The sequence below is a fragment of the Pleurodeles waltl genome, chromosome 3_2, assembly GCF_031143425.1.
Source record: "Pleurodeles waltl isolate 20211129_DDA chromosome 3_2, aPleWal1.hap1.20221129, whole genome shotgun sequence".
Taxonomy (NCBI): Eukaryota; Metazoa; Chordata; class Amphibia; order Caudata; family Salamandridae; genus Pleurodeles; species Pleurodeles waltl.
This window is the reverse complement of record NC_090441.1, coordinates 41,783,576-41,806,228: the sequence shown is the minus strand read 5'-3', so window position 1 is coordinate 41,806,228 and position 22,653 is coordinate 41,783,576. Positions and strand designations below refer to the sequence as shown.

General features: G+C 45.1%; 1 protein-coding gene across 1 annotated transcript in view; it reads left to right on the top strand.

Moving 5' to 3' along the window:
* UBE2G1 (ubiquitin conjugating enzyme E2 G1) overlaps positions 1-22,653 on the top strand; it is a 296,237-nt gene that overhangs the window by 210,414 nt on the left and 63,170 nt on the right. The window contains exon 3 of the mRNA XM_069226696.1: positions 18,435-18,532. Within this exon, the coding sequence (XP_069082797.1) occupies positions 18,435-18,532 (98 nt within the window). The remainder of the gene's footprint in view (positions 1-18,434; positions 18,533-22,653) is intronic.

The following is a 22,653-nucleotide window of genomic DNA, read 5'->3' as shown; positions in this document are numbered from 1 at the left end:
AGAACGACACTCTAGCCCACGCGACGCCGTCTGACGTCATACAGGCAATAAGAGGTCCTCGACGACGTGCCGATGTCAGTTCCCTTTTTTCCGTGCATTCGAAACGGTTATCTTCGAGGGAGCAACTGTTACTTTCGTGGTTACAGTGTATTTTTTGCTGCGTAGTCCTTCGCTGCAGTAATAATGTCGCAGAGAAAGTCGGGTTTTAAGCCTTGTCGTGAGTGTGGGGGCAAGATGTCGGTTACGGATCCTCACTCCGACTGCCTTTGGTGTTTAAGCTCCGACCACGACGTCTCGACTTGCGATTCATGCCAGCACATGAATCCAAAGGCCCTCAAGGAACGTGAGGCGAAGTTGTTTATGGCGAAGTCGAAGAAAGAAAAACATCATAAGAAGTCTTCTTCGCCAAGGCATCGGCGTCATCGAGACTCCCGGCGCCGTAGAGAATCACAGCGCCATTCAAGCAAGGAGACTCGTTCCAGGTCTTCGGATCGGCGCCGGAGGACTTGGGAGGTCAGTCCCACGGTCACGCCGCATCCATCGACGCCGTTGCCCTCTCCGGCGTCACCGACTTCACCTGGACAGGCGTCGGTGATTGAAGTGGTGCAGCCTCTGGTGTTGTCTCCGGCGTCGCAGACGTCGAGGTCGGGGTCGCCTTCGATACAGGCACCTCAGTATCCGGCTTTTCCCACCCCTGGAGCCGATAGTACCGCATTCCTAAATGCGATGTATACCATCTTCCAACAGATGGCTCCAGGGGGTGCTCGGCTGGCCCTTTGGCCTTTTCATTGGGTGATCCTGCGCCTCTACGGCCGGCACCCTTTATGCCCTTTCTCCCTTTTGGGAACGTGGGCTCTGCGCCGGTGTCGGTACCTGTGGCACCGGACGCGGCGTCGGTGGCTTCTGAAGATCGGCGCCGATCTTCGGCTTCGGCGGAGGCATTGTCGACTCCGCGTATCGAGCAGAGGCTTCATTCGAGGAGACGTGCTCTCCGTTTATTAGAGGAGCAGGAGTACCAACGAGTCCTGGAAGAAGGAGAACTAGAGGACTCGGGTGATGGACTGCATGGTCTAGATAAAGCCAGTGGGCTGGACACTTCCCCTGAGTGGGATCTTTCGTCTCCAGGGGAATACACGGAGGAGGCTGCTTCCTTTCACGCAGTGGTACGGAAGGCAGCTAGTTTTCTGGACCTGCCTTTGCCGGTGGCAGAGACAAAACAGAACCTTCTGACAGAGGTGCTTCATCCGGCCTCAGCTGAAGCAGAGCCTCTATTGCCGTTTAATGACGCTTTGCTGGATCCGGTGCTAGAGGTGTGGAAGAGACCAGTATCTTCCCCAGCGGTTCATAGAGCCGTAGCCAGGAGGTATCGAGCTGCACCAACTGACCCTGGCTTTCTTTCTAGGCACCCTACACCGGAGAGCTTGGTGGTGCAGGCCTCCTGTTCATCCAAATCAGCGCCTGGTTCTTTCCCGACGGTGCCTGGGGACAGGGACTCGAAGAAACTGGATGCGCAGTCCAAGAAAATCTTTTCGTCCTGCAGTCTGGCGTTGAAGGCCACCAACGCAACTTGTATCCTGGGGAGATATATTCATGCTCTTATGGATGACATTTCCTCATCATTTACGGAGCTTCCCCAGGGTCTTTTGGATGTTGTTTCAGATGCCCAGGCTGCCGCGACCCAGATTATTCAGTCTGGGCTGGACACGACCGACTCGGTGGCCAGAGCAATGGGCACGACTGTGGTGGCAAGGAGACAGGCCTGGCTCCGTAATTCGGGGTTTTCTGCGGATGTGCAGTCAACCCTATTGGATCTCCCTTTTGATGGGGACAAGCTGTTTGGCGCCAAGGCAGATTCGGCTTTGGAACGTTTTAAGGAGAGCAGGGCCACAGCCAAATAGTTAGGACTCCAAGCTCCTTCTTCCTCTGCCTCTTCCAGGATTTTCAGGAGGTTTCGGGGATTTGGGCGTGACTCTTCCTCCTCTTCCTTTCGGGGGAGATTCCAGCAACCTGCCTCTTCCCATCCCTATAGATCTTTTAGAGGGAGAGGGAGGGCCCGCACCAGAGGAGCCTCTCAGCAGCACTCTGCCTCTTCCTCGTCCTCTGGAGGGGTGCAGCAGGGAAAGCAGCCTTAGGCTTCCACCATTTCCCACTCACTCCTCTCCTGTAGGGGGAAGATTACAGCATTTTCTCCGCAAGTGGAAGACTATTACAACGGACACTTGGGTTCTCAGTATTGTGGGAAAAGGCTACACCCTTCCCTTTCGGGAGTTCCCGCCCCTCATCCCGCCCCGCCCATCTTATTGTTCAGAAGAACACCTCCTGTTGCTAGAACAGGAGGTACAAGTCCTCCTTTCAAAGGGCGCGGTAGAGTTGGTCCCAGAGCAGGAAAGGGGTCGAGGTTGTTACTCAAGGTATTTCCTGATTCCCAAGAAGGATGGTCGGTTGAGATCAATCCTGGACCTGAGGATCTTGAATTGGTTCCTCAAACAGGAAAAGTTCAAGATGCTGACCCTAGCTCAGGTGCTTTTGGCGTTGAACAAGGAAGATTGGATGGTGTCTGTCGACTTGCAGGATGCTTACTTTCATATCCCGATACTCAAGTCACACAGGAAGTATCTCCGGTTTATGGTGGGATCGCAGCACTATCAGTTTGCGGTCCTTCCGTTTGGTCTTACTTCAGCACCTCGAGTCTTCACGAAGGTGATGTCGGTGGTTGCGGCAGAGCTCAGAAGGAAGGGGATAGCAGTATTCCCTTACTTGGACGACTGGTTGATCAAAGCCAAGTCGCCGGAGCTTGTGTCGCATCATCTGCAGTCAACGACTCAGTTGTTGTTCGACCTGGGTTTTTCGGTGAACGAGCCCAAATCTCACCTGGAGCCCTCTCAGCGCCTCCTGTTCATAGGGGCAGTACTGGATACAACATTGAGTCGAGCCTTTCCTCCGCCTCAGCGGATTCAAGATATTCAGGAATTGGTTCCAATGTTTCGAAATGGAGCGGTAGTTCCAGTCCTCAAGGTCCTTCGTCTGCTCGGTCTGTTTGCCTCCTGCATTCTGTTGGTCACGCATGCTCGCTGGCACATGAGGGCTCTTCAGTGGTGCCTCCGAAGGCAGTGGTCTCAACACAAAGATCTAGAAGGTGCTGTCAAGATCTCCAGAGATGCTGCTGTGGACTTGAAGTGGTGGATTGCGAGCAACAATCTTTCACAAGGAAAGCCGTTCGCGCAGTCGCCACCAGTGGCCACGGTCATAACGGATGCTTCCACTCTAGAGTGGGAAGCTCATCTGGGGGATCTGGAGATCAAAGGCCTTTGGTCTCCAGAGGAGCAGATGTTTCATATCAATCTGTTGGAGTTACAGGCTGTACGTCTGGCTCTCAAGGCCTTCCTCCCTTCCCTTCGTGGTCAGTCGGTACAGGTCCTGACGGACAATACTACCACGATGTGGTACATAAACAAACAGGGAGGAGTAGGGTCGTACCTTCTCTGCAGAGAAGCTCTTCGACTATGGTCCTGGGCAAAGGACCATCACATTTGCTTGGTAGCAAATCATCTGGCCGGGGTCTTGAATGTACGTGCGGACGGTCTCAGTCGCCAATTCTCGGCAGACCACGAGTGGCGTCTCCATCCAGATCAAGCCCGTTTGATCTTCCAAAGGCGGGGGTTTCCTCGGGTAGATCTGTTTGCCACTCTGGAGAACGCGCATTGTCCGTTATTCTGCAGCCTCCAGTATCCGATGCAGGGAGCGTTGGGGGACGCGTTTCAAATAACCTGGTGCGGCCAGTTGCTTTACGCGTTTCCTCCCATATCCTTGATTCCTCGAGTATTGAGGAAGATTCGCCAAGACCGGGCGCTAGTCATCTTAATAGCTCCGGATTGGCCAAGGAGGGTGTGGTACTCCGACCTTCTCCAACTCTCAATGTGCCCTCCGCTCCGTCTCCCTTTCAGGGCGGACCTCCTCTCGCAGTCGCAGGGGCAGGTTTTACACCCCAACCTCCAGAGTCTTCACCTACATGCCTGGAGATTGAACGGGGCAACCTGAGTTCCTTCTCTCTCCCGCCTGATGTAGTGGATGTTATATTAGCAGCCAGGCGACACTCCACTAAATCTATCTACGCTAATAGGTGGTCTAAATTTGTTGCGTGGTGTGGAGAGAGGCAGATTGATCCCTTACATGCTCATCTATCGGACGTTTTGTCTTTTGCTCTGTCTCTAGCGCAGAAAGGTTGTACAGTGGCTACCATTAAGGGTTATTTGTCTGCCTTGTCAGCCTTCATTTGTCTTCCAGACCAACCATTGTTATTTAAATCCCCTATTGTTATCAGATTCTTGAAAGGTCTTCTAAATAAATATCCTCCAAAACCATTTGTTATGCTGCAATGGGATTTGTCCTTGGTCCTGACTTTCCTTATGGGGTCCCCTTTCGAGCCTATGCATTCTTGCCCCTTAAGGTATTTGGTTATAAAAACAGTTTTTCTGGTAGCTATAACATCTGCAAGGAGAGTGAGTGAGTTGCAGGCCTTATTGGTAAAGCCCCCTTATACAACTTTTTATGGGGATAAGGTGGTGTTGAGGACCAAGGCTGCTTTCCTCCCGAAGGTTGTTTCACCCTTCCATTTGGCTCAGACAATTACTTTGTCCACGTTCTATCCTCCGCCTCATCCTTCTAAAGAGGAAGAAAGACTGCACCGTCTGGACCCAAAGAGGGCATTGAGCTTCTTTATTGATAGAACAAAGGATTTCAGGCTGGAGGATCAGCTGTTCATCGGGTACGTGGGCAAGAGGAGAGGAAAGGCAGTCCACAAGAGAACACTCTCCAGGTGGGTGGTTCTTTGCATTAAAATCTGTTACTCTTTGGCAAAGAAGGACCCTCCTGAGGGCATTAGAGCTCATTCCACCAGAGCTAAGTCGGCCACTTCGGCCTTGGCCAGAGGTGTTCCTCTGGTTGACATCTGCAAGGCCGCAACTTGGTCGTCCCTTCACACTTTTGCGAAACATTACTGTTTGGACTCTGAGGTCAGAAGGGACGGCCATTTTGCACGGTCAGTGCTGCAGGATTTCTTGGTTTGACCATTTAGGCACCCGCCACCGGGCGTGGTACTGCTTTGGGACTCTATTCATTAGGTGAGGAATCCACAGGTAGTTGTATCCATCAGAAGAACGAGTTACTTACCTTCGGTAACGACTTTTTTGGTGGATACATTAGCTACCTGTGGATTCCTCACAGTCCCACCCGCCTCCCCGTTGCCTTTCTGGTCTTACCAAGTAATCCTCGAGTGCGCTCCTCTTGGTCTTCAAGGTTGCAATAGATGTTGTATATATGGATACTTGTGTATATTTATCTGTATGTATATATATATATATATATATATATATATATATATCTTTGTGTACTTACATGATTTGTATATATTTGTTTGTTATATTAAATTTACAGCTATTCATTGCAATATTGTGTATTTTACAAGGTTATGGGATGTTGCCTTGCTCTTTCATTGCATTGGGTTGTTGTTCTCATGCACGTAAAAAATGTTGGTACTGACGTCGGCACGTCGACGTGCAGAGACTAGGAAGAAGATTTCCGTCGAATGCTGGCGCCATGGGAGTATTCATTAGGTGAGGAATCCACAGGTAGCTAATGTATCCACCAGAAAAGTCGTTACCGAAGGTAAGTAACTCGTTCTTCTGCCCGATCAGAGCGTGTGCTTGTGGCTACCAACATGAGGGCCGAGCCAAAGCCCCACTCAGTAGTTTTTTTCTTAAATCGAGCACGCAAGCACTCAGACCTGTTGTAATCTATTTGTGGGCTTTTAGCCATGCCCACCACACGCCCATCACTATCACTCGTTCATCTGCTTGCCTTTCAAAAACCCTTTATCATCATTGGTAGATGCTTTACGTTTGTGCCTCCTTGGGGCGGTTTTGTTACCGCCTTGGCCATTGACCCTGTTACATGGATAATTGCACGATTGCCGATTCGTTTGACTGTGAGCGAACGCCTTTTTCCTTTTGTGTCGCTCCTTCGCGCTCATGCTCATTGCAGCTGTGGTGCTTTGAATCGGCTCGCTTATGCCAACTGTTTCACTTTACATTTTCAATTTATGTGGCAAGAAAAGTTCAGTTAGGAATTTACAACACTAATATCTCTAACTTGAACAAATGCGAGACCCATTGCATTGCAAATGCTTGTTTTTCTTAAAGGACATTCACATTAGGACTGGCCACAGCTGTTCCTTCAAGCAGGACTTAAAAAGCGTTGACTTTCACAGTTAACATCAACAACACAACCATAGCTACCAGTGCACCATTCTTTCTACTGCACATGACTATTGACTGCACTCAAACTATGCAGTGAGGGCACTTATAGATACATACCTTCTGCCAGGTTTGTTTGACTTTTCTTGGCATACCAAGCTTTTATTAAGGAACAAAAATGCGAATGTGAAATGCACCGCAAATGAGGAACTGCGCTTTGAAAGAATCCGATAGCCTTTGGAGTTTGGTATTCTGTTGCATGCATATAGAATTTATATTTGCTCGACCTCTACAATGAATTGCTTCAGTCGCAAAATTGATATGCTTTTTATTTTTATTTATGCCTATATTATAAAGTGATTACTGTATTTTATTAATCTACCACTGTACCAAATGTAATATTTATACTTAGATTTGTATACCAAAGTTATGATTGCACTATTAATCGGTGTGGTTCGCCAGCTGATGGTAAGCTTTAACTCTGCAGCAACGTATTAATAAAGGCTTTACTCAGAAAGCTGTTTAGTCCGTGCCTTATTGCAGGGCCACTGAAATTATGCAATTGTGAGGCTGCCGCAATTTTTGCATAATTACAGATTTGCCACGTTTGCCACATAATCCATTATCTCACGCATAATATGAAGTAAAAAAAAAAATATATATATATATATATAGTTTCTAGCTCAAAACGGTGCAGATGTTGCTAAAATGCAGTTACACATGTTGCTGCGGGGTGAAAGGCCCTTTGCTAAGCGTGTCCGCTTTTTGTTGCTATATTTGGGTATTAAAATGGTGCTAATGAGGTGCAATCAATGTCCAAACAGTGTTACCAGGTTTAAAAATGACAAAATAATGAAATACTATTACAAAATTTGCTGCGTTACACTGCACTATGTTTTTTCGTGCTGCATAATTTACTAAACCCTGTCGCATATTATGCCCCTCTCCTAGGGGGCGGTTTCTCTTTCAGGGCTGAGGAGCTATGCCCCTCTCAAATTCCTACACAATACCATAAAAAATATTAAATAGATCGATTTGTTTAGAGATTCGATCGTATCTCTAAACAAATCGATGCATTTAAGTTTGGGCTGTCTGTCCCAGGCTGCCTGCCCCACCTTGTTTTGAAGCACGAGACGGAAGCCAGGCAATAAATCAACTTTTTACACTGTGACTAACGACGCAGGGCTGACTGAGCTAAAGCCCTTCATTTCCATTGTGGTCTATGGCAGTATCCACTATAGGCCAGTGATGCTTTTAACGTCCTGATTTTGGGTGTCTGAGTCTTCATCTTTGTGTGAGGGCAGCCATTTGTCATTAACAGGCATATATCCCACCCTTTCCCCCATTCGTCATGCAATAGGAGTGGATGCGGGCACGTGTGATTTATTGGCTTGTCTTTGGTAACGGTAAGTGTTATAATGCTAATCTTGTGTTATTTTTATTGTACTGAGACACCTTGCCACGCTAACCTCCCCCTTGTGACACCCCAGACCCTGGCTGCAGATCGCTGGCTCCTTTAGAAGTGGAGCTGCTGTATTTGTTCCTTTTGATACTGTTGCAAATGACAAGCACGGTTCTTGCTCCTTTGCGAAATGGATCCAAATATCTGAGCCAAGCGCAAGGGGAGAAATGCGTGCTTACAGTAAAGACAGTTATCTGCTATATGGTGTTAAAGCAGCCCTGTCTTCATGCCCTTAACATTAATGCCACAAACATGGATTAACATGTGAACAGTAAATGTTAAAATTTTTAATGTGTTAGCCATTTAGTTCCTCTTATTTTACATGTTTCACATAATGTTGCATTCCTCAAGAGTTATCTGTTTTGTCATGCTGTTTCTGTGCGTTGTATTACTCTTGCATAGTGCATACTTTGACTTGCGACAGGTGTTTATGAAGTGCTTCGATTGCTTTGCCTTCAGCCTCAGTATCAGCGCTCTCAAAGTGCCTGACAGTGGGTTGGTCTCTGCATAGCACACAGAACAATGGTCATGTATTCCAGTTGCAAATTAAATTGTGTAAATGTGTGTGAAGGGGTGCATAGAGGTCAAATCTTTAGACGGCAAAAGCAAAATGAAGTGCTTAAATGTGAATGAGTGCTGTGTATGTTTGGGTTGGTAAAATGAGGGAGATGCAAGGGAGTGCATTCAGGGGAGAGGGAAAAGAGGGCGCTGAAGAGGAAAGAGGAGGTTGAAAATGTACAGATGGATGAGATGTGAAGAGAGAAAGGGCATACATATCTAATGTAAAGCACACAACTGAAGCCCATATTCCTTCCATAGGCCTCAATAATATTTATTTCAGTCTTGCAATTTCAGAATTGAAACATTTTCAATGTTTATTATTTATAACTAATCGTTGTTACCTATTTATCTTAAACAGCTAACAACCATTGACAAAGCCAATAGTACTGGCAGATTTTAGGTGTTTGTCAGCTGTTGTGTTATGCTTCTGGATGCCATTAGATCTCGGGGAGAAACCAAAATTCAGGTCGGGTGGCACACTATGGGAATCACAGAATTTTTTTTTTGCACATGCTCTCTTTCCGAAAGCCCCCCTCCCCCTTTTTCATACCACTTAAAGATCTGTCTGCACATATTTCTGTATGATTGATTGCAGCAAGCAGGTGTGGGTGGTTCCTGATGCCTGATTAGAGCAGTTTTGTTCAACATTGGTGCTGCATGCAGTGCAAGACACTGGGCACGCACAAACTTAAGGGCCTTAAGTTGTCGCACTGAACAGTTTGCACATTTTAAGTAACTGTTGAACGTATTAATGCAGTAAGATGTAAGGGCATTAACATGTTTAGTAGGGCCTGAGTAGGTGTTCAGCAGACCATTTGAACCATCCGCCAAACTTCCAAAGGGAGGTTGCTGCCATACTGGCTACTTCCCCGCCAGACCCATTACGAGTTTCCCGCTGGGCTGGCAGGTGGAAACCAAGGTTTCCCCAGTCAGCCTAGCAGGAAAGTGGAGGAAGCATTGAGTCCGGCTCGTAATAGAGCCAGCGACAATGCTGCCGCCCACAGGGTGCACCAGAACCCTCAGTGTTAACTGTCTGCACAGCAGACATTGAACATTGCAAGGGTGCTGGGCAGGGGGACCCCTGCACTGCCTATGCCAAGTGCATGATCAGTGCAGGGGCCCCCCTGTGGCTCCCTGCGCCTGTTCTCCACCAGCCTTTTCATGGTGATAAAGCTGCCATGAAAAGGCTGGCAGAGAAAAAGGTCGTAATCAGCAGGGCGGTGCTGCATGCAGCTCTGCCCTGGCTGATTTTGACCTCCAGGACTGCCAGCCTGTCGGAATAATAGTACCCTGGCAATCTAACTGCCAGGGCATTAATGTGGTGGCCGAACCGACCACAGCAACGGCGGTCTCAAGACCGCCAGCCTTGTAAATGAAGCCCTGTATGTTCGCACTGCTTTATACATCTTGCTTTCTCACTAAATTCATTTGCTTTCAAATGCACCATATGTCAATCTTTTCTCAACTTTTTCTTGGGAGGAGGACTCGCCGTGGACCTCCATGTTTATCCATTTAGCTTGCTCGCTTCACTCACTACATAAGTCCTACCCAACTTTTACGTCCCACCGCTTTCAGATGTCACCAGCCACCACTGCCCTCTCCTTTTCCATAATTCCATTGGCCATGTCGAACAGTCAGCATCAGCCTCTGCTAGGATAGCACCCTTGTCGGAGAGCAGTTTGGCACCCTGCTGATGCTAGTGAATACAATTAGAAAATATGGTACCCCCTTTGTGTTCTCGTCAGTCCTTGGTTGACAGTGAATGCCCTCTTAAAATAAACATCTACGGACCTCCCCCAGTTCCCCTAAACCACCCATAACTTACCTACATCATGCTGATGAGAGTGTTGTTGGTGTGCGTCAGCAGGAGTGAAAGGGAGAAGGAGGGAGTAGGAAAGGGGCTATAACTGGCAAATCTGACAGAGATGCATGCAGGGAAACACGGACAAGGTTGTTTACATACCCTTAATACACACAGCTTTGTGCGCCCCTCTGGAGATTGATGCCTGAAACTGGGCCCAGCTCGACCATGCCAAAAGCTGACCCTGCTAACAGGCAATGTAAAATGTTTTATGAGTAGACATGTAGCATGGCACATTTTATTACATTTGAAGAGGGGGGGGGTATGTGAAAAGACAACTTATCTGAGTCCTATCAGGGCCCTGGTTATCTACGCTTTTTGGTGAAAAATTAACATTCCAGTAATCATATGAACTGGATCGTGTTGAAATGATTGAGTTCCATTAATGATGCTAGATTTCACCTTTCAGGAACTTTACGTGTGCAGTTGTGGATTTACAATAGTGAGTCCATGCTACAGAACCCGTAAACTTGTGACTATATTTATACCTTATACAGCCATCCCTTTTCTCTGCCTGTCAGTCGCTGTTCTAACATTGCTGGGAGAGCCCTGGATTTCATGTGAAATTGTTGGAAATTGCAGATTGTGCAATGTAGATTGGTGTAGTTAGGTTCTGGGTCTGTTCTCGAGACTTCTTCTGTGGTGCTCCTTTTGAGCAGTGTTTCCCAATGTCAGTGGAAGGTTCCCAGGAGCAGGTCGAAATTCCAAAGTCTTCGGCAAAGCGATCATTTGGTGGCTTTTTAGACAAGCTAATTTATACTTTCCTCCATGTTTAATAGCGTCCATATAACTATAACTCGCATCCTAAGGTAACTATAACTCGCGCCCTCACCATGCACAGTTTTCTTATCAATAATGATTTTGCAAACGTTGCAGATATCAAAGATGCCAAAGAAGTTTCATCAGTGACAAAATATGTGGAGTAATTAGCTGTGCATAGCGAAGGCCCAAGCTATAGTTACCTTAGGGCGCAAGTTAAAGTTACTTGAAAGAACTCTAACAGCTGAATTTCTGTGGTTTTGTGTGAGTAAATTCAGAACCTAACCTCAGCCCTAGGCAATCAATAGGGGCTGAAGAGTGCCGTCCCGAAGGGGCACGGTGCTGCTCTATCTGCCTCTACAGCGTTTGGAATGGGGTAGGATGAACCCAAAAATGGAGATATAATACTCGTGCACAGTATGCGTAGTGTGTCATGTCCGGTACCCCCAACCCGCCACTCGCTGTCAGTTGAGTAAGGAGCTCCCAGGACACCCTAGGCTGTTTCCCTGCCCATATCAAAGTGCAAAGATTGGATTTTAGTTGTGTAAGGAAGCAGGAGGTAGGTGAAAAGGGATGTTGAAGAACAGATGGAGAAACCCGGGAAGGACTATCATTTTGGCCAAAGCGATGCAGCCAGTAAGGGATAGTGGAAGACTGGTCCATAGTGGTTTCTTGTCCACCAGCCAGGCCATTGCTTTGCCATAATTTGCCTGCCATATAACATCAATGTCTCGGCTTAACCAGACTCCCAAGTATCGGACAGGTTCCTCCGCCCATCGGAGTGGGAAATCAGTGGTAGGCGATGTAGTTTGATCAGTGAGGGGGAGCAATATTGACTTCCCCCAGTTTACCTGCACTCCTGAGTGTTCGCCGAAGCGAATCACCTCTTGTATCATTGGGGTCAGGTTAGTGCGTGGGTCATGGGTATATAGGATAATATTGTCTGCGTACATGGAGACAACCAGGGCCATAGAAATAAGGCAAATACCTCTGTCTACCTGGTGTTGATGGAGTTGCACAGCTAATGGTTCCATGGCAATGGCAAAAAGCAGGGGCGAGAGTGGGCAGCCCTGTTGAATGTGCCGGGTGAGTCAAAAAGGCTCGGAGACAGATGCGGAGGGTGTATAGAAGGTGAATTAGTTTGATAAAGGTATAGCTGAGGCCAATTCTAGTCAGTACTGGGAAGAGGTAGGGCTATTCTAGTGTGTCAAACACTTTTGTAGGGTCCAACAAAGCCGCCGTTGCCTGAACCAGCCGGGGCGAGGTGATGCATTATGGCAAACATTGAGCAAAGGTTACGGGATGTGGACCTTCCCAGTGTAAATCCAGCATGGTCCGGACAAATTATTTTGGGTAGGAGGGGTAGTAGTCGATTGGCTAGCACCTTAGTGAATATTTTGTTATCAACATTGAGCGAACTTGGTCTGTAGGAGTCTCATCACAACGCAGGTTTATCCGGTTTGAGTAGAGTAATGATCAAAGCCTATCACAGGGAGGCGGGGAGACTCCCCGTATCTAGCGAGTCTTCCTTCATGGCAAGGAGGTGGGGAGCCGGCAAGGAGGCATATTCTTTGTAGAATGAGGTGTCCTCTGGAAGTTCCAATATCCCCTTTATTTCTTCTGTTGTGATAGGGAGATCAGTGTAGGCTCAATGACCAACCATATCAACTGTATCATATCAAAGTACTCTGTAATTTCTGAGTGTATTGTCACTGAGGTTGTATGATATAGCCTTTCATAGTATGAGGAAAATACACGTGCTAACTCTAGTGTAGATGTGACTAGATTATCAGTGGGGTCGATGATTTCGGCTATATGGGAGCTAGTGGGGTTCTGGCGTATCAGTCTTGCTAGGGTACGCCCTGGTCTATCCCCCTCTCCATATCTGCGTGCCTGAATTTCTTTATGTAGGCACCTGACTTTGCCTAGGGCTTCTTTATTGAAATCTAACAATTTTGAGTTGATGTCCACTAGCAGGGCAGATTCCTTCGAGTGAAAAAAATCAGGACTCAAGGGTTCTAGTGTCGTCCTTCGGGCTAGTTAATGTTTGGATAGATTTTAAAACCCCAGCCTGCTTTGCAATACATGCCCCCTTATAACCACCTTGAAGGCTTCCCACAGTATTGAAGGTGATTGGACTGAATTAGTATTAAGGGCAAAAAATTCAACAAACGTATCTAGTCATGAAACAGCCTCTCAGTGCATTAGGAGGTAGGCGCCAGGAGAAGGAATGCGGAGTAGTGTGGGGAATCTGTAGTGTCCGTAGGACTGGTGCATGGTTTGATAAGGTGTGGGGTAAATGAGTAACGGCCTGTAGCCAGGATCTTAACTCTGGCTAGGTAAACCAGAAGTCAATGCAGGACCAAGACCTATGATACGCGAGAAGCAAGTTCCAGCGAGGTTGTGTGGGTGTGAGAATCTCCAGATGTCTTGCAATGTGTTGTCTGCTATTAACGTACGCAACGTTTTAGAAGCATTTGGGTGGAGTACACAGGAACCCCCCGATCTATCCAGCTTCTCGTCCGGCACTGCATTAAAATCGACTCCCCAGACAATGACCCATGGATTTAGGCTGTGCATGTTTGTCCACAGTGTGGAAAAGAAGTGAGAGTTGTCTGCGTTGGGGACCGTACACAGCCAACAGTGTTGCTGAATGTCTTTTAAATGAACCCAACAGCAGAACATATCTACCATCTGGGTCGCAAATTGTTTGAGTGGTTTGCCAGGCTAGGCCTCTGCGCAGAACTATTGACACCCACCTGGCATAGTTGGAGTATACTGATATTTGCTACATCCAAACCTCTTGCTTTAAGGTGGGAGAGTTGGGATCTGTGAGGTGTATTTCTTATAGAAAGCAAATGTCAATATTGTGTCTATTCAGCTATGAAAATACTAGTCGGGCTTTCCTAGCGTCGTTCAAGCCCCTCACATTCCAGGTCGGGCATTTTAAAGTGGCCATGACGCCACACTGTTTATTGTCAAATGGGCCCCAGGCATCCCCAATGGGTCTTGAGGTAGTGTCAACTCAAGTGTACAATGTGTAATGGTATGCACCTCTGAAATGTATGTGTAAACAAACAGGTAAATGACTTAACAAAACTGCAACTTACCCATCCCATCCCACCCCCACCACACCAACCCTCCACCCATTAGTTTGTGCAGTAGTACCCTTAACCCTCTCCGATATAACCAACTGAGGAGAACAAATTTGTGAAACATCCCACGGGACGAGGTGACTCCAGGCGTAGCCCAGCCCGCTGGCTGGGTGGCTGGCTGTCTTGTTCAAGGACTCTACCTGGCACACTGACTCATTGATCTAGCCCTGTAGTGATCTGTAGGTCGCCACAAGGAGGATGGGGGCAGCCACGGCTGGCCTTTTCAATGTCTCTTATGTCCTTAGTCTGTATACACCCACCTACCCCCCAGGTGTTGTGTATTCTGGCGGCACCTTTGACAAATTTTAAAGCAGCTTTAGCGTCTGTAAAGAAATGTGCTTTGCCATCAACTGAGATTCTGAGTTTAGCAGGGTATGTTAGTGCATATGGTATTTCAGCTTTCAGAAAGAGTTTCTTTTCAGGGAGAAATTCTCGGTGGGCGGCCTGAACGAGGGGTGTAAAGTCTGGATACAGTGATATTGCATTACCATGGTATTGCAGAGGACTTTTATCACGAGCCAGGCACAGAATAGTGTCTGTTGCTTTAATTAAGAAGTTTGCAATGATCGGTCTGGCAGGTGCGCCAGGAGGGGACGAGGACCCAGCGATCTGTGGGCACGCTCTCCACTGAATACTGAGGAGAGGTTCTCACCAAATATGCTGTGCAGCAGAGTTTCAACATAATCTTCCATTTTGGATATTGCAGTAGGCTTGTGTACACCCGCTATATGGAGATTAATGACCTAGCTTCTAAGTCTTCATTTTTCGCCTTTATGATGTCCAGGACTTGATCCATTTTAAGGAGTTGTTCTTTTGGTTCCGTTTGCTGATCATCTATAACGGAGATTTGGGTTTCAAGTTCATCCAGCCTGGTTTCATGCGCATCCACACATTGTTTAACTTGGTCGAGGTGGGCAGTAAGTAAATCCAGCTTGCCATCAATGGTTTTATGACTGGTTTTCACGTCAAGTAGTATTTCTTTGAGGTCAAGCTCTTCGGAGTTCTCATCGGGTGAGGGGTTGGAAATTACACCTTGGTTTCGATCACTATCGCCATGACGTATTTGTTTTTTCCCATTGAAGGATAATTTTGCGTGTGCGCGTAGTGCTGAGAAAGACCAGACTTAGCCGCCGTGGTTGTTGCCCCCGAGAGGCCCCACCGCAACCTAATTACGAGTGAGTCACCGTTGGGGCACGAGCAGACCGCAGGGGTAATCGTGGGAGAATTTTAATTCCCAGGGTGGCATCACCCCCTTCTGAAGCCGTGTGGCATCAGGATAACAGGCACCTTGCAGCCTCTTCACAGCAGGGGGGGGATATCAATGCAGTTGCTCCCAGGCTTCACCCGCTCTGATTTGAGGGACCCGTTCCACTTACTGGGCACACATCCGTATCTCCCCAGGGCCGCCTAACAGCGCGGTATCCACTAGCCTGACACGCTGCAGAAAGAGGACCCAGGGCCAAGCAGCATGTTTCCGGCCCAACCCAAGCCACGCCCACCGGCTCTCACACACCACTCCCGGTTCCTCTGAGTATTCAGTGATCACTGGTGCACCGCTGCTGGTACGTAAACTTGTAGAAGGCCAGTTTTTAGGGCCTGGGGGCTGCGCCAAGCGGACACTCTGCAAGGATGGGTCCGCGCAGTCTAGACCTCGTGGCCATTCCGGAGGTCCCTCCGATCAAAATGTGCTGCTTCCGGAACTGCACCCCATCAAGGCGACTGTCATCTGCAGTACAGTGCCATCGGAGCCTTGATTATATGGGATTGTGAAGGATTAATTAAAGCCGACCGGCAGAGCCCTCTAGCGAGTGGCCATCTTGCTTCCCGGCGAGACCACGCCCCAACGTAAAGTAATTTTAATTACTTTATTTCAACACCCACCACACACGGCCTTTGGCTGTCCATAGTGGGGGTTGGTCGCAAGGCCTGGTCTTGCACCTAGGCCTTGCAGCCATGCCCTTATACCCACCCAACCTTGCGCCACGCATGGCTTTTGGCCATGCGCAGCGCAGGTTGGCCACAGGGTCTGTCTCTGTAAGTGAATGTGTAAGTGGCTGCGTGAGTGTCTGAGGGGGTTCGTGTAAATTCACGGGAATTAGCAAGTTTTTGCAAATATCACGCTCCGTGATACTAAATTATTACACCTGGAATTTCCCCCCCAAAAAAACACACCTATATCACATCCCTGGGGTCCAAGGTGCCTTTACCCAGAGGCCTTTTGCCACTTTCAATTTGAATTTTCACCCCCCGGGACCGTGTCCCCTGAAGTAAAATGGCAGTCGCAACTTCCTTGTCAGGTTGTGGCCAGCCAATTGCAAGGCTTCTTTTTGCACGCGTATTTGCCGAAATGTGCAAATTTTGTCAAATACTCGCAGCCAGAATTATACAAATGTATTTGCCCTTAAATATCTCCTAAACTATTGAACAGATTTAGACCAAATAACAGTAAGCACAATGTGATATCAGCAGCTAGCTTTCTTTGTAATTTGGTGTAGTTCCGTCCAGTGGTTCAGGCTGTAGACGTGTTGACAGGTGCTATGGGAAACGCAGCATGTTTTGTGTCCCCCTTTTCTCGGCCCCTGCTTGAAGGATCACCCTGAAACTTCCTGTGTGCAACAAGAATCACCGGGCCACTTTTTGGGAAACTTTTGTGAAGATTCGTTAAACAGTGCCAAAGATATAGGCTAGTCAAAAAATGTTTTTTCTATGGAAATATGGTCCTAACTATAACTACCTACTGGCAACTGCCAGTAGTGTATATGTGTGCGATTTTTCACTTATGCAGCACTATATGTATTCCTTTCAGTATTTTTACCTTTCTCTTATACTCTTCCCATGGAATCTTGTCTATTCTGTGTTTCATTAGAAAGTAGTATGTTCTTTTCAGAATGCGATTGTACAGAAGTTGGGAATGTAGAGAGGAGATCAGTGGCAAAGAAGGACCATTGGCCCCTCTGATCAGAAGATTCATCTTTAAACAGTGTGGTGTAACTATCTAGTTTTATCACTTAGATCAATGAACTGCCACCCGCTGCAGTCTTCATTGCTCCAGCCCTCATCATGGAGAACTGATTATGTGAGCTCTGATTAGTCACACACTCATGTCTCAAGGCCTCTGTTTTTAGGAAGTAGAGCAGCAAGCCCTCAACATCCTCCTACTCAGCAGTCAGTGAACTCCTGTTGCCATGTTTTCAAGGAGCTTGGTCTATTACTCAAGGCCTAGAATAGAAGTGTTATGGCTCTTGTGAGAAGTTGCCTTTTTTTTGTCATCCATTGTGTTTTTTTGGACTGGTGCTGTTGGGTTTTTTAACTCTTCACACTGGAGCACTGCTGCCCAATCCCCTATTGTATGTGCTCTGACCCCCAAAACATTGCAAAATTGTCTAAATATTAACTGTCATAATTACCTCCATTAATTCAGAAGATGTGATGTTCACATCCTTCACTTTTCCTTTCAAATGTGAGGAAGTGGATGTCTCCTCCCCTACATTTCCAGAGAAAAACCTTCTGGTGCTTAATCTAGAAGAATGTTCTCTTTAAAAAAAAAAAAAAATCTAAACTACGAAGGAGGAGTTTTCCTCGTGTTCTGTTAAGATTATATATTTTTTTGGGTCACACTGACTCGTACTGACATCATAGCGACAAAATTGAAACCAGCTTGCACCATTAGGCACTGACTGGTTTCACTTTGATTAATTCTCAATCAAGACTAGAGGATAAGTGCTGAAAAGGGGACAGTGTTCATCTTGGATTTTTGGACCAATATCCTGCCCTCCTTTACTCAAACCTAGTGCTTAAGTGCCCCGAAGTTTTTTCGCCTAATTCCTCAGTTCTTTGAGTCTGCACTAGCCAGCCTTGGAGGGAGAGCTGCACTGGAGGTCTGCAGGGATCCATCTTGCTTGCTCTGACCTTCAATAGGCTCTTTAAAAGCATGTTACCGATTTATATAGTTTGTTAAAAGTAGTTGCTTGTAGCTAACGTTTTTCCGTGTTTAGCTTGAAATTGCAGCTTGAAAGGATCCATTTTATAATCCTACTTTTCCTGCGAATTGAGTGTAGCTGAATCCATTGATTAATGATTAATATTATTGCTGTGCACTGAAAAAACGAAACTATTGAGTCATTGATAAGTCACTGGAGAATTCTAATCAGTAATTCAAGCATTCTCAAAGAAGCTATGCACAGAACTTTCGTGGCAATTATTTTGGAGGTCTCAACTGTAGCCGTGTAGCATACTTAGAGGTTATCTACAATAATTGAGGAACTTGCACTATAAAGCAAATGAGTGACTGTCGTAATGTGATTTGCTAGATTTTTCACATTGTTTAAATCCCTCAGTTGTATGTTGCGTTGCTGATTGTATATTTGTTTTTGTCTTTCTCTCAGTGAAGGTGGAGTATTCAAAGCTCATCTCACTTTCCCAAAAGATTATCCTCTCAGGCCGCCAAAGATGAAATTCATCACAGAAATTTGGCACCCGAATGGTAAGAAGTTACAGCAGATTTTTCTGTGTGTACTGTTGCTCTCCAGATCTTTTGCTGATCTTTTATACTGATGTATATAAAGAGAACCTGGAATTGGTAACATGATAATATAAAATGTGAAAACACTACATACATTTTTTTAAAACATATATTTCAATTCATTTTTCATTATTCAAACAAACTTACGCAGCCTTGGTTGTTACATCATTGACATTCTAGAGCTAGGTCAATGGACAAGTATTTCTGTCCTTCCTGGACATCCTCCCATTTAGGTGGGAGAGGGCAAAGGTAACAGGGAGTCAGCTGAGGAGAGGAAACATAATAGAAATGTCCTTTTCTGCAAGAATCAATCAGTTCCACAATATTTCTTTCTATTATCCAAGATATTTACATTTACAATTGTATATAATTGTACATGTATATGTGTTGTTATTGATTGTTGTTTGTTATGATTTTCTCAGCCTTGAAGAAGTCCATTCAGGACGAAACACGTGTCGGCTGATGGCTTTCTATTGTTTTTTTACATGTTTTGTGTATATGTATATTTGTGTATGTGCAAAATAAGTTTTTCTTTGTTTTGTATTAAAATTTCTATTGGTATGGACATATTTTGGAATAGTTTGTTTACATTTCTCAGGAAAGGAAGATAATTTATTAAGTATTTTAGTTAGATTTCTTTTTTGATTTTCCCATTTCTTCTCTTTAAGATATCAAATTATCTTCAAATGTAGACTTTGTCGTGTTGATGTGCCCCACTGAGTTGTTTTTTTCATTATTAGAACCGGTCTACTCTTAGCAGATCTGGCTTTACGCATCAAGGCAACGATGTGTGTCAGTGTATGAGCACTCATAATTTTTTGCTTATATATTTAGAATGTGCATTTATTTCAAGTAATGAGTTGCCATGTGTTGTTGATCAAATTGTGTGAAAGAAGGCCCCTACTTGGCTGCTGCCTCTCAGGAAAAGTTTGTTTTAAGCCTTTCTGAACCTCGCTATTCGGACCCTGGTATATTAGAATCTCTGTAGTATTTTGAGTTCTTTTAAACACAATCACAATTTCATTGCTACTTCCCTGAGGTATTGAATTGGTTTATCCCTGTCCCAGTCCTCCACGGCACCCAGTTCTCCCACAAAGTATACCCAGTGTGTTGGGTGTAATATTTATCAACATTTTGCTCATCAGTGAGATGGCTATGTGGTCAATGTAACTGTTTTCTATTGTGATAAATTCTTGAATCTCTGGAGTTACATGTGCCTTTAAACATTTGTTTGATATCGAAAAAATACTGCACTGAGATTGAAATGAGTTTGGAGTTCTTCAAACTATTTCATGTTGCCTTGTTTCCACACATTCCCAGTGTTCCAATACCTATCTGGTGTCACGTAGCAAATCTTTCAAGCTGTATTATTATTATTTTTTTTAGTATTTTCCAACACATGCTGCGTCCCAAGCTTAAATTGCAGCTGTTTTGTGATTGAGTCACTTCTTCTCTTTAGTACTACTGCACTGGTATGCTAACAACCCTTTTTTGGCTCACCGCGTCTTGGATCATGTTGCTGGGTGATATGAGGATGTGTATCACGCTGTCCATTTGTGTGGCCTAGTGATGATATGGTACTTTGATGGCTGGATTGTACTCTTTCATTAAATGAATGGATGGCGTATATGGATAATTAAGGAATCAAAATATCTCAGAATACGAGTGCAAGGAGTTGCAACAGGATTTTGGAGCTACTGTTAGTGACAAGCCTTCGAGACAGGAGACCCTTGAACAAAGTAACACTTGAACACAGGTCATATCCCAGGGATGTATGTAAAGAGCCTATGGGAATAGTTGGCGACACTGGCTTATTTATAGAATTTGAAGGCTTAGTCTGTTTACATTGCAAGGATTTTCTTTTTCTGTCAAGTGGATATATTGATAACGACATGCTTGCCCTGAAAAAGTCAGCTGCTGCCAGTGCATTGATGACGAAACTCATGTTGGTGTTAATTCGTACATTTTAAAACTTTGGAAGATAAAATAAGGAAAATAAATTACATTTGAAAACACGGACTGTTTATTGTGTTTACATGAAGGAGAATATGACAAAAGGAAATCACTTATGGAACATTGAAATTATATAGTGCACATGAAGACTATCCAAATATGTGGGATGAAATAAATTAGGTTTGGAACAATTGGGAATGAATAAAGTTCGAAACAGTCCTGTATGGTGTGCTCGAAGCTGTTCAATTTGTAATTTATTGGGAAAGATTAGAGTGGTCTTTGTTCCTTTTTGAGCACCAGTACTAATCTTGCAGTTTTTTTTTTTTTTTTTTTTTGCTACTACTGTGCAACTAGGTGAGAGTTCCATTTATCCCAACCACCCATAGGACCTCAATTGCTGCTGCTAAGAGCCTTTGTTTACCCATTGCATGTCTGTCATTTCTAAGAGATGGTTGTTCTTGAGTGTTACAGGCCTATTCATTCACAACGGTAAACTGGGTTGCCCAGTAATATTTACCCATATCGTGCAGAGGTATTTCTCCATCACAGATCACTCCAGCGAGTTCTGGTTAGCATTCTAGGAGTTTTCCCATTCCACAATTCTACATTTGGGGAGTTATCATTTTATATGGCTCCACCCTCACGATTGACGAAAAAGGGGGCTTCCTCCAATCGTGCACTTCACTTTTACATTTCTGGAGCTATTGTGGGTTGCATGGTATACTGAATATTGATATTTAAAGTTATTATGTGCTATATTAAGTGAATTTATAAATTGAGGATTAGTTGACCCTTGCATCATTATTGATTTATCTCAATCAATACTAAACCCGAAGTATGTGATAAATGTCTGGAGGATCTGTCAATCTCTCTGTGGGCGGGCTGCTTTATATGTAGTAGAGCATAGTCAGGATATAGTTACTTCTCTTTCCTCTGATCCTATCCCTCCATCTATTGCAGACCTGTAACCAGTGCATCAACCGTAACTCAACAGCCCAAGGTTTGAGCCCAATTTAAAAAGCTGTAATGCGAGGACAACAGTTTCTTGTTCTTTTTTAATTCAACCTTTCTTGAAAGCACACCGTTCATTGACTTTGACAGCTGTTTCTTGTACAAGAGGTGTACTTGTAATGGGTACTCTGCTCCAACTCCCGTCTTTGTATGAATTGGCATTAGATAAGACCATTGTAACAAATCTAATTTTTTTGCAACATTCAGTGATAGCACCACTGTTGGTTCTTTCATTGTCTGTGTCTACCATACAACCAAATGATTATCTGAGGGTCTGGTGAATCGTACTTTACCCAGTTTCACTACATTGCCTCGATATTTCCCTTCAGATATCTTGAGGAAGTGCTCCAATATACCTGGCTTCTTTATGCATGGATAGCGAATGAATGTCCTATCACCATTGTAGGTAGTTCCTTGTATAATTTGATGGGCTATCCGTTGGAACCCGGATACCTTGTACTTTGCATCTGAGAAATGGCGTCTGCAACTTACTCTTGACTTATCGTTTAGCATATACCTTGCATTCTGAGGTAATCACTGTGGAGGGATACTGCTAATAAAGTCTGAAAGTCCCCTGTCATTGTCCACTAATATTCCTGCTATGTCAGAATTTGTATTTGTTCTTAAATCATTTGGGAAACGTATCTAAACAATGGAGTCACCTCATCTTTTCTACTTAGTCTGCAATTAATATGCCTCCTCTGTCTCCTAAGTCATATAATTTCTTGCATTGTGTGATGCACTGATTTTGAACTTAATTTGTCGTTGAGATATTGTATTCTAATTTCTTGTGATCTAACTAGTGGTTAGCTCCTATTTATTACTTAAGAAATAGGCCCTTTCCAAATGCCACAAGCATTTGTTAGGTAGTCTTGTATAATTTGAGAGAGAGCCTGTTGACCTCTTTCTTCTTCTGTACAGGGAGTGCAGAATTATTAGGCAAGTTGTATTTTTGAGGATTAATTTTATTATTGAACAACAACCATGTTCTCAATGAACCCAAAAAACTCATCAATATCAAAGCTGAATATTTTTGGAAGTAGTTTTTAGTTTATTTTTTGTTTTAGCTATGTTAGGGGGATATCTGTGTGTGCAGGTGACTATTACTGTGCATAATT